General features: G+C 37.9%; 1 protein-coding gene across 1 annotated transcript in view; it reads left to right on the top strand.

The window, feature by feature from the left end:
* The first annotated feature begins 8466 nt into the window (after positions 1-8466).
* LOC129763184 (uncharacterized) overlaps positions 8467-13033 on the top strand; it is a 36223-nt gene continuing 31656 nt past the window's right edge. The window contains exon 1 of the mRNA XM_055762008.1: positions 8467-8913. Within this exon, the coding sequence (XP_055617983.1) occupies positions 8700-8913 (214 nt within the window). The 5' untranslated portion in view covers positions 8467-8699. The remainder of the gene's footprint in view (positions 8914-13033) is intronic.

Here is a 13033-nt window from a genome sequence, read left to right as displayed (position 1 = left end):
GCTCCCCACCAGGTGCCGGTAATTGTACGGAGAAAGTTTATTCTTTGTTGACATTTTTTACTCAGATACCTAATATGGGCCCCCCAAGTACATTTGGAGTCGAACCAGACCCCAAGATACTTGAATGACATAGCATGAGTGATCGGTTTACCCAAAAGTTGAAGCTTTGGTTTTGCTGGTCTATGCTTCCTAGAAAAAACCATCATCTCTGTTTTCTCCGTGGAGAATTCGATCCCTAGCCCAATGGCCCAGGTTGAAAAATTGTTCAAAGTATCTTGTAAGGGTCCTTGCAGGTCGGATTCGTTTGATCCTACGACAGACACCACTCCATCATCTGCAAGTTGTCTTAGGCTGCAATTTTGTGTAAGGCAATTGTCGATGTCGCTTACATAGAAGTTGTACAAAAGGGGGCTTAAACATGAGCCCTGGGGGAGGCCCATGTAAGAGACCCGACTTACTGCCGAATCTCCGTGAGAAAAGTTCAAATGTTTCTCACAAAGCAAATTATATAACATATTATTCAATAGAGGCGGCAGACCCCGAGAGTGTAATTTGTCTGACAAAACCTCTATTGAAACAGAATCAAAGGCCCCCTTTATGTCCAAGAATACTGAAGCCATTTGTTTTTTTTCGGCGTAAGCCATTTGAATTACTGAAGAAAGCAACGCAAGACAATCATTCGTCCCCTTGCCCCTGCGGAACCCATATTGTGTATCTGAGAGTAGGCCATTCGTTTCAACCCATCGATCAAGGCGAAACAAGATCATTTTCTCCAACAATTTCCGTATACAAGACAGCATTGCTATTGGGCGGTACGAATTGAAGTCGGACGCGGGCTTTCCGGGTTTTTGAACAGCTATAACTCGTACTTGTCTCCAATCATCTGGAACAATATTATGCTCCAGAAACCGATTGAATAAATTCAACAAGCGATGTTTCGCCACATCAGGGAGGTTTTTCAGCAAGTTGAACATAATTCTATCCGATCCCGGAGCAGAATTGTTACATAAAAGCAGAGCAAGAGAGAATTCTACCATCGAAAACTCGGAATCAAGATCGCACCTACCTTGTGGTATATCTCGAACAATTTTTTGCACAGGAGCGGAATCAGGACAAACCTTCCGTGCAAAATTCAAAATCCATCGATGTGAATATTCTTCGCTTTCATTCGTTGAAGAGCGATTTCTCATGTTTCGAGCCACTTTCCATAATTTTTTCATTGACGTTTCTCGTGACAAACCTCCCACGAAATTTCGCCAATAAGCACGTTTTTTCCCTTTGATCAAGTTTTTAAATTGATTTTCAAGGTCCAAATACGTCTGAAAAATTTCAGGGGTTCCACGTTTCCGAAAAGCTTTAAATGCATTCGATTTTTCTACATAAAGCTTGGAACATATGCTATCCCACCATAGATTGGGAGGCCTTCATCTCGTTGCGTTGCGTTCAACATTTTTATGAATCAAGGTATCTATGTACTGATGGGTCCTCTATGAATGAGTCCATAGGATTTGGAGTGTTCAACGTATTTTTTAGCACCTCACACAGTCTTCAGTATCCTTGCTCAGTATATATTGCTGAATTGGCAGCAATACACTGGGCGCTGGACAACGTCGCCTCACGACCTGTTGAACACTATTACATTGTAACGGATAGTCTTAGCTCTGTCGAAGCTATCCGTTCAGTGAGGCCGGAAAAGCACTCGCCGTACTTCCTTGAGAGAATACGAGAAATTTTGAGTGCTTTATCCAGACGCTGTTATGTCATTACCTTTGTCTGGGTCCCTTCACATTGCTCCATTTCGGGTAATGAGAGGGCTGACTCATTAGCAAAGGTAGGTGCAATTGAAGGCGATATTTATCAGCGTCAAATCGCCTTCAATGAATTTTATTCTTTAGTTCGTAAAAATACCATCGCTAACTGGCAACGTAAGTGGAACGAAGATGAATTGGGCCGGTGGTTCCACTCGATTATCCCTAAGGTTAGCCTCAAACCATGGTTCAAAAGTCTGGACTTGAGTCGGGACTTTATTCGGACCTTCTCCCGACTCATGTCCAATCACTGTTCTTTAGATGCGCTGCTTTTTCGTTTCAAGCTTGCCGACAGCAATCTCTGCGTTTGTGGCCATGGTTACCACGACATCGAACACGTTGTTTGGTCGTGCGAGCTATATTTTGTCGCCAGATCGAATTTAGAAAACTCCCTTCGGGCTCGAGGAAGGCAGCCCAATGTGCCGGTGAGAGATGTGTTGGCTCGGTTAGACCTTGATTACATGTCCCAAATATATGTTTTCCTTAAAGATATCGATCTTCGAGTGTGATTGTTCTTACATCCTTTCCCCCCCATTTTCTCCTCCTTTTCGTCCGTCGCGAGCTATCGGTTCCCTAACATTAGAATAAGTTAAATTGTTAATACATATTAGATGTGAGGATAGTTTAAGAATTCAGTGTGATGTGTGAGTATGAATGTGAAAGTGAGTGTGAGTGTGAGTGTGAACATGGTTACAATCTCCTTACATCCCATCCTTTTCCTAAAGAAAATGTGTCACCCTTCTAAACTCGAGTCGACCGCGAGTAATCGGTTTCCTATTTCATTAACCGTAGAATTAAGAAAACATGTTAATAGTAAAAGTATAGTTGAGAGTTTGGCTTCTTTAAACCTATGTAACTGAGCCTGTACAAATAAACGAATTATAAAAAAAAAGGTATCTATGTATGCGCTGTAATAGATTCAATACTTGAAAATGAATTTTAAAAAATCTGTAAATTCTGCATTTTTGCTGAAAATCTGTAATTCTGTATATACAGATACTGTATCTTAAATTTGGCGAAAAGTCTGTAAAATACAGAATATTCTGTAAATGTGGCAACCAGTGCCACAAATTATCAAAATTTATTCACGAATGAAAGAATTAGTTTTTTCCCAGTGTCGCATAAATTCTCTTCTGTTTAAACTCAACACCATATCTGTCATAATGAGTATAACACATGAGTCGAGACGCGTGAATTTTGAACGAAAACAGCATGAACGAATTTCGGAAAGCCTGCATTCAGGCACTTTCATTACTGTCAATAATTTAATGTGATTATCACGAAAATTAAGTTGATCTTCATCGCTTGCAGTGAGTTTTTATGCCATTTATGAGTATGCCATTTCCGGCCAATCGGGAGTAAATTCATAAAACATAGCAAGAGTTATCTATACATTCTATTGCCGAAGTCGTCAAAAACAAGAATTTTGAGTAATGAATGCCATGCTTTACCATTAATCGATTTCACTCTCAATTGGTTGAAGTTGAATGTTATGCTTTGATTTTCACTAACACGCAATGATCTTCAATTTTTACGTTACGAATACCATTACGAAAATAAAGATGCAAATGAAAAATGAACTTCATGGCAAGCTGATGTTGATGTTCATTCCACGGGTGTTCATTGATAGTGTTGTTTATTGTTTATCGACTTTCGCTTGAGCAGTAGGTTATCAATACAAGGCAGGCTGAAATTCGCCGTATTTGAGTGTCGTGAAGGTGAATATTTTCGACACTGGTGGCAACCCTGCTCCTCACTAAAAAAATGTTCGATTTTTCAACCTTTTTTCTAATATTGAAAAATATACTATTTTCAATTTTCAATTTTCAATTATTTTTATGATTTATTTTGTTGTATTGATATGACTTTAACAAATCATAAATAAGAAAAATAAATTCAAAATTAAAATAAACCCTTCAATTAATTTTTTCCGTTAGTTTGTTGATACAGATTTTTTAAAATACAGATATACAGATTTTTTCAGAAACTTTTACAGATTTAAATGTGGCAACCCTGCAAGCAAATGAAACCAAATATGCATGTGAAGGTTTTAGGGTGCAATAAATGATCCTATTGTGGGTAGACTCTAAGAGGGGGCTGCCATGCAAATGAAACACAAATTTCTGCATTACTCGAGAATTAGTCAAGCAAATGGAACCAAATTTTGCAATGTGGAGGTTTTAGGGTGCAATAAATGATTCTATGGTGGTTAGATACTCCTCCCCCTCTCTTAGGTGGGGCTGCCATACAAATGAAACACAAATTTCTGCATAACTCGAGAATTAATCAAGCAAATGAAACCAAATTTTACATGTGGAGATTTTAGGGTGTTATAAATGTTATTACGGTGGTTAGACATTCTACCCTCCTCTCCCAGAAGGAGCTGCCATACAAAATTGAACGGGGTCGATTAGAAGATCAATCAATGAACGTTCTGCGATTGGACCCATGAACTTGCTCATAGTAAGAAATCGTTAATGTTTGAAGGTATTGCTTTTTTTTTTTTTATCCAAAATATATATTTTATTAAGGCTCATATGGCGTCAGCCTAACGGGGTCGGGAGTTCAATATTTTGACAATGTTTGCTTAGACTATGTTAGTAATATGTAACCGATTACTCGCGGTTGACTCGAGGTTAGTATTACAAGTGTTCTCATAATTGGTATGTCGCAGTCTTCGATGCTCTGTACGTGTGCCCGACACGGGATACTTCCTATTGGGATGCAGCTGACCATTAATCAGCAACGCCCCCCTAGTCTGTACCCCATATCTAGCGTGGTGCGTCTTTCTCGACTCGAGGAATCCAGGATAGAATGGCGGCGCAATCATCAGCTCGTGTAGAGTTGTCATGAGCGGTACAACCTTTGGCTCTTGTTGAATGATCAGTGGATTGCACAACCTTTGGCCCGTGTGTCTGTAAAGAGTGTGTGTATGTATTGCCGCGACTAAGTAAAAGTTTATCGATCGGATAGGAGGGATATGAAACGGGGACACAACGAAGGAAACATCATTAAACGTTGACATCGGCGTTTCTGAGGAACAGGTATAGATGAAGCAGAAGATCAGGATCCCGGCTACCTAAGATATCCCGGACGGGGATATCCGATTGTCTGCCTTGTGCTCTCAGTGCTCTAGAGAGCTGAGAGCGAGCAGCATGGAACCGGATACACGACCAGACAACATGCTCGATGTCGTGGTAGCCATCGCCACAATTACAAAGATTGTTTGCTGCGAGCCCAATGCGATAGAGATGCGCGTTTAGGTTGTAGTGATTGGACATATGCCGAGATATCACGCGAATGAAATCACGACCTACATTCAATCCCTTGAACCATGCCCTCGTCGAGACCTTAGGGATAATCGTGTGTAACCAACGACCGAACTCATCACCACTCCACATGCGCTGCCAACTTACGAGCGTATACTGACGAGGAATGTGGAAAAATTCATTATAAGCAATTTGCCTTTCAAAAAGTGTGCCTTCTAAAGCGCCCACCTTAGCTAGCGAGTCCGCTTTCTCATTCCCCGGAATCGAGCAATGAGAGGGAACCCATACTAAGGTAATCTTGAATAATTTTTCGACCAAAACACTCAATAGTTGTCTTATTCTAAGACAACTATTTATTGGCTTTATTGTCGAATCAGACGGAAGAATTGACCTTCTTGACCTTGTCCCGAATCGAAAGGTTCGGATTGCGATTGAAGTAATGCCTCCCTTCGCTTTCCTCCAGCTTGAAGGATTTTACACATGGGACTCAATCGAATGGTTGATTCCCAACTGTTTCGCAATCCATCTGTTGGACTGGCCTTGATTCTCCACAACCGTGAACATATTTTTTGTCAAAGCACTTCTTGCTTGGAAGCCATCACGATAACCACTTCAAAGATTGATTCGAAACTTTGCACATGTAAACATTGCATTCTAAACAAGTTTTACCCAAAATTTCATGAATTTGCATGCAGTAAAAAGTTATACATAAATGCTCCCGGAAAGACCGATCTTCATCGTTGGAAACTGCACAAATACTGGACGGAACCGTGAAGCTTGATGAGAATGTAGGAGGAATATTACATTACACGACTGCCTTGAAGGTATTGCTAACAAAAAACAAATTTTGGGCGGGACGAAGTTTGCCGGGTCAGCTAGTAATTAATAAATAATTTCTCTCGAAGAATTGCAAAGATGTCCGGATTTAAAAGCAAAAGTGTGCGGATTTACAAGCATGATTAAAAAAGTGTCCGGATTTAAAATCACGACACGATGGAAGAAATTTTAAATTTTGAACAAATATAGCATGATTTTGTGGAGTTCTGTGATTAGAACATAGATGAAAGCCTTCTAATTCCATAAGAACGCTAATTTTTGATGATATGATATGTCAATATTTTTTAGTAGTTGAAGTTATATTCGTAAGCGCTTAAGCGTCCGTATTTCGATGCATTACTATACTAAACCTTATATCAAATAAAATTTCAATAGTATTTTCTTTGACGCAGAATGTTATGACGCACCCGTTAATAAGTTCTACAATAATTAATAAATAATTTATCCCAAAGAATTGCAAAGAAAACACGTGTCCGGATTTAAAAGCAAAAGTGTCCGGATTTCCAAGCATAATTAAAAAAGTGTCCGGATTCAAAATCACGACACGGTGAAAGAAATTTCAAATTTTGAACAAATATAACATGATTTTGTGGAGTTCTATGATTATAACATAGATGAAGGCCTTCTAATTCCATAGGAACGTTAATTTTTAATGATATTGAATGTCAATATTTTTTAGTAGTTGAAGTTATATTCGTAAGCGCTTAAGCGTCCGGATTTCGATGCATTACTATACTAAACCGAATATTAAATAAAATTTCAATTGTATTTCCTTTGGTTTTGACGTCTATTTGTACCTGTATGTGAGTATAAATACAATATGTTTAGTATGTTGCATAATTAATAACTTGTTATTTTAGCACTATGAAATCACAAAGAAATACAATAAGCATCAACTCTTCCCAAGAGGAACATTTGACGGAGTTCATGGAAGAACATTCGGATCTCGCCCGAAATTTGTTGAATACCCCTGATGCGAAGAGGATTTCTCACAAATTATGGGACAGTCTAAAGAAAGCACCTAATGAGCGAGGGACCCCGGTGCGGGAAGCTTCGAAGTGGAAAAAAGTACATGTGTTCATTTTCCGAAGACCTTAGAATGTTTATATGAGTACCATCACTACATCGGGTATCTTGAATTTGTCGAAGAAATATTGAAAATTTCCCTTCGAGACAAATTGTTCTTGAAATCTAGTACACTTAAAATATAAACTCGAAAAAGCTACATAATATTAAAATCAATTCCATTCGAGTTTGAATTTTCTCGACACGAGTTACGAGAAACGTTGTCACGTCACGCTGGAATGGGTCAACAACAAATGACTTTTCTACGCGAACCAACTTTTGAAGTACTATGACATTGTTTCCGATAGAATCAGACGTTTTCTTAATTATAATTCACGTGGAGCTCACTTACTAGCTTATTGAGTCATTCCCAGTGGTTGCAGGAGGTCGAACAACATTTTCTGTTGCCGTTAATTTTGTCAATTCTGATTGAATCTTCAACCAGCGCTTTCAAGTATTTAGAGTCAACATATTAGGTTCGTCGAAATAATTGTTTGCATATTTACCGTGAATATTCACGAGAAAACGATAAGTTTCTATTGCAGTTTTCTTTTCAATAAATACATTATGTTCATTTATTTTTAATTCAGTATAAAATTAGATATTTCCAGAGCATTCTATTTGCTGTTTATGCCACATTGCGTACGACAGCTGAGATAAAGTGTTATTTAATAAGGGGGTAAATGCCAGACGCGAGATAGCTTCTACAATAGAAACAATCAATCAATCGAACAATAAGTTATCAAATACTATTGATCTATTTATGTACTATAAATCTATTGAGGTTACAATGTACACGCGTAAGTAGTGGAGAAGTCATATAATATTTGTACACTCCATATCATAGGAAATGTATATCTTTTCGTGTACAAACTTCCTTACGAAGAAAGCACAAAGTAAGTGCATATTCGCCGGCTTCTCATCAATGAATTTAGCGTTGTGTGGAAACCTGTAACCTGCCGCGTAATAACGAACCATGCTTTGGTACAACACTAATTTTGCTTCGGTAAAATCCGGGCAATACATATAGAATACAACGGTAGCATTACTCACTCTTGATCGTTCGTGAATCGGCGGTGCACGAGTTAAGATATTTGTGGTATGGTGAGCTTATCCTTCCTCCACTCGCGTTTCTCTCGCGCTTTACTCAAATTCTCTCTTTGGTTTCGGCTTTTCCGTCGCGCCGGCTTTTTACTAGTGGTGTGTTGGTAGCCAATACGGGACATAGAATATCTGTACAATGTTACTTTAACAATCATTAACTGTTAAGGAAGAATAGTGTACACGAAATTCAGAAGAAAAAAAAGCATTAGTAAAGCTTTGCACGAGATGGATCTTAGCGCACGAAGGTGTGAATGGAAATTCATTGAACTGCACAGACACGAGTGTAGATTAGTTAACTGAGAGGGTTGTGCGCAAAAAAACATATTAACGGCTGATGGTGCGAATTTCTTTAGTCTTAATCCGTTTGTCACTGTGAACAGATCCCCCGGTACAGGAATCATTCATGGCAACTGATAGTGCGAGGATATCAATTGCCAGAGATTCATGATAGCCAGTGCACTAACAATGTGTTGTGGCAGCGGGAAATACGAAGAAAGTTCTTTGTAATAAAGTTTAACAAATACAGTTTATGGCATTGATTGTGAATGTTTGAATTGTTCTTAAGCCGTATATATTCGTATTTTAAAAAATTTGCATCAACAAGACAAGTGAAAACATGTGTACAAGAGCAGTTATAATAAATATCCGGAAAACATTTGAAATTCCATTGCTGCACTGGCTAACGGCTCGTGACAAAAAAGGTATCAAATGTGAATGCTCAGTGAATCTACAGCCCGGAGTGTCGGCGGTCCGTTTTGTACACACTCGTGCCCGAGCGGTGAACCTGAGGAATCTAAATTCGGTTGGCAGAGTGACGAAAATGTTCCACAGTAAGTGTTGCTTCTCCAAACTTAAATTAACGTGTTTTCGAATTTATTTCAAAAAAAGACATTCGGATAAAACGCTGTTTGCCAAATGCTTACGGAAATAAAAATACTATCACGAATGAGTTCAGTCTTAATTGTGAATACCTGTTCTCCTGTTTTATCTCATTGATGCAATTCAACATCTTTTACTACTACCACAATCTATATTATTGTTACCGAATTTTTTATGCTAATTTCAATATGCTAAAATTCGAATCTCATTTGAGATGAAAGATACATTGACAGAGTGCTAGAAAATGTTTACAAACCAGTACAATTCAGCGTAATACAAAAAAAATTCTAAAATCGGTTATCTAATCTCTAAACCTCTATTGAACAGAAATAACTGGTTTATACGATTGAAATTTTGAAGCATAAACTGCCAGTTTTTGCTTTTTATTCCAGGTAAAAATTCATTTGCGGGAAGTTTTATCACAAAGAAAAGGACAACGGAAAATTATGACACGCTTATTGACAACTACGATGAGCAAGCTCTATTGTACACAAACAGCAAGGAATCAATTCGATTGTTCGAAAAAGATGATTTCAATATTAATAACAATTAAAATGAATAATTTATATTCGAAACGTTTAGTTGGACATTGACGGTCGAAAATCCATCATGAAATGTAGCTTATGACACAAGATTTTCTAATTACTTTATTGAAAAGATTTTCAGCCGTAGGCTTGTTCATCTCTGAATTATCGGTGCCGAAAAATTGAGAGAGTTGTCAACATACCGAGGCAACACTCATTTTTGCATAAGAGGCGATTGTGATTTATCAACATATCAACAAACACAACACAAAGTGAAAAACAAGTTAAAACGGGAAAAACATTGAAAATCCAATAAATTATTAGAGAGGTGTGTAAAAGTGTGAAAACAAAAAAAACGAATGCTTTTTATCAATTCATTTACTTGTTATATGCTTGTTCTATACTTGTCCTATAAAATTGTATGTTCCAGGGCATTCACTCTGTACATTGATGGAATGATTCAATTAAATAAATTAATTAAAAATTATTATTCAGTAACTGATAATCATCCAGAACTCCGCTGACAATAATCTCATAAAATCGAACCGAAAAATCTTGGTAATCGTCGGAGTTCGAGAAAAGAACCCTTCCGCTGCACTTGATGATGATAAATATAAATTGTGACCACTTGCTTTGTAATGACCAAACTTATAAAACTGTTTCTGCTAAATTTACGACGTCTAATTTGGCAATCTTGAAATGGATCCAATGTTTATGAAACTTCTCAGGTGGTTTTGGTGAGATTAAACTAATTTTCATTGAAAAACTAATTTCTTCCCTGTTCCCTTCCCTTCGTTGGCTTCGTATCACTCCATCACCGGTTTCGCGTAAGGAAACTATGTCAGATCCGGCCCAACACGGAGTGTCACCAGGCGCTTCTGGAGGCATTCTTCTTTTATATATTTGACCGTTGATGGTGCCGTTCGTTATATACGGGTTGCTGAATTTGTCGCACCCACAGATCGCCTGGCACACCAAGTATTTCTCGGTAAGACACTGCTCCAGAACATCTAGGGGGGGCCAGCCGACGAAAAACTCTAGGTCGGGAATCTGCTTGGCGTCCAGTTTAATGTACGTCTCGTCGTCCATTACCATATATTTATTTCAAAAAAAGACATTCGGATAAAACGCTGTTTGCCAAATGCTTATGGAAATAAAAATATTATCACGAATACGAATACTATACTTAATTGTGAATACCTATTCTCCTGTTTTATCTCATTGATGCAATTCCATCTAACATGATTTGACTAACGTCTCGTCGTCCATTACCATATTTTGGCTGCAGCAACCACTCGCTGTACAGTTTCCTGGCGTGGGATTTGGCCACCGTATTCTCATCATTGGTTCAGTTAGGCACCTCACCTTGAAGACATGTAGTAAAACCCGCTTTATTGTCGAATCAGACGGAAGAATTGACCTTCTTGACCTTGTCCCGAATCGAAAGGTTCGGATTGCGATTGAAGTAATGCCTCCCTTCGCTTTACTCCAGCTTGAAGGATTTTACACATGGGACTCAATCGAATGGTTGATTCCCAACTGTTTCGCAATCCATCTGTTGGACTGGCCTTGATTCTCCACAACCGTGAACATATTTTTTGTCAAAGCACTTCTTGCTTGGAAGCCATCACGATAACCACTTCAAAGATTGATTCGAAATTTTGCACATGTAAACATTGCATTCTGAACAAGTTTTACCCAAAATTTCATGAATTTGCATGCAGTAAAAAGTTATACATAAATGCTCCCGGAAAGACCGATCTTCATCGTTGGAAACTGCACAAATACTGGATGGAACCGTGAAGCTTGATGAGAATGTAGGAGGAATATTACATTACACGACTGCCTTGTTAACTTTTTTTTCTGCTTCGCGGTTTCACTCATAGAACTTATGGCTATACAGGGGAACTTCGATATAACGTACACATTTTCAATGTGTGAAAATCTTTTCGGAATAGGCTGAGAGTTTGATGTCAATCTCACAGGTTCAACAAAGGCCACTTTGTTGTGGCCTGGGTATAGGTTCCCGAATTTCAATTAGAGCATTGGAAATCTCATGAAAACAATCTATATATGTATTGTGCATTGTGAAAAAGTTGTTTATAGTCTCATGTCTGAAACCATAGCCCAGACTCAGGACTTTGATGAAAATGTGGCTTGAACACTTGTGCTGAAGAATAAAGGTACAAATTGTCATTTTATCTATTTACCTTCCGGTTTGATTTAGTTAAAATCCGGAATAATTGTTCATTTTATAGCGGCGGTCGTAGTAGGCGTATCTCAAATCTTTTGACATCGAATTATTTGGAAAAAAAACTGTATTTTTCGTCGGTGAAAATTTCAGTTGATCCGTTTTATTTTGAAAAAGTTGTGGAGGATGGATGCCGAAGGAAGATATTTGAATTTGGACACCCTCTTCAAAAATTCGATGTGGTCAGATACTAAAATCGCGAAATTGCTGAAAGTGGTTAAATCGACAGTGTATTATGTGTTGAAACGTTTTCGTGAACGTGTAACTGTTGTTCCGATGGATCAGAGAATGCATCTTAGTGGGATAGGAGGCAGAGAATGCATCGGAAGCTGGGATAGGAGGTGTTGAGATAATTAACGCAAACCTAGGACTCTCGGACTACGACATCGCCACATACACAATTCTAAGCAAAGTACCATCCGGAGAAAGTTATCGCGTTTTCTTGGGTCATGCGGATTCAATAAAATTTATTTTTCAAGTGCATTTTGCCTGAAAAATAAATTTCTTGCACCTTTTTTCCCCATGTTGTCTTTTTTCCGTATGCTGTTAGTTGTTTCTCCTATTAAAAGAGGAAACGTTTTCAAAACTCAGGCTTTGATTATTTATTTTTTTGACCAATCCAGAATTGAAATAAATGTTGTAATATGTGTAATTCGTATTTTTAGTTGTTTTAATGAAATAAAATTTCGAATTATATAACTCTATCGTTCAGAATAATAAACACCGACATTTGACGAGAAGTAAAATTGAATTATAATTAAGTTTATATATGTTTAGAAGTCAATAATACTGAAATTTCAGTATCTGCCAAAATGTCAGTTGGACCCTGATGATTTGTAATGCTGACATTAATTGATGAAAGAATGTCGTTCGTTCATTTTTATTATTTATATTATTTTTAACTTTAATAACAATACTTTCTCTATGTAGTTGATTATTATAATAAAAACAGCACTTTTCCCCCCTCCTGATTATTGGATCTGAATTGTGTTTTATGTGTCTGCAAGCAACCAAATAGGACACTGAAGTAAAATCTGATGGCCGAAAGATGCGCTCGAAAATTGTACAGCAAAGTTTTGTGACGAAGTACGAAGGATGCATGCTGATGGATGACGAAATGTACGTGAAGATGTATTTTGGACAGTTCCCAGGCCTGGAATTCTATGAGACCGTTGCCAATTGAAACGTTCTTAGCAAATTTAAGTACATTTCCCCTGAAAAAAAAAAGTTCTTAGCAAATTTAAGTAAATTTCCCCTTGCCAGAATTTGGCAAGGGATTTGCAGCTGTGGACAGAA

This window comes from Toxorhynchites rutilus, chromosome 1 (genome assembly GCF_029784135.1).
Source record: "Toxorhynchites rutilus septentrionalis strain SRP chromosome 1, ASM2978413v1, whole genome shotgun sequence".
Taxonomy (NCBI): Eukaryota; Metazoa; Arthropoda; class Insecta; order Diptera; family Culicidae; genus Toxorhynchites; species Toxorhynchites rutilus.
Note: the sequence above shows the minus strand (reverse complement) of the source record. Positions and strands in the feature narration are given on the sequence as shown.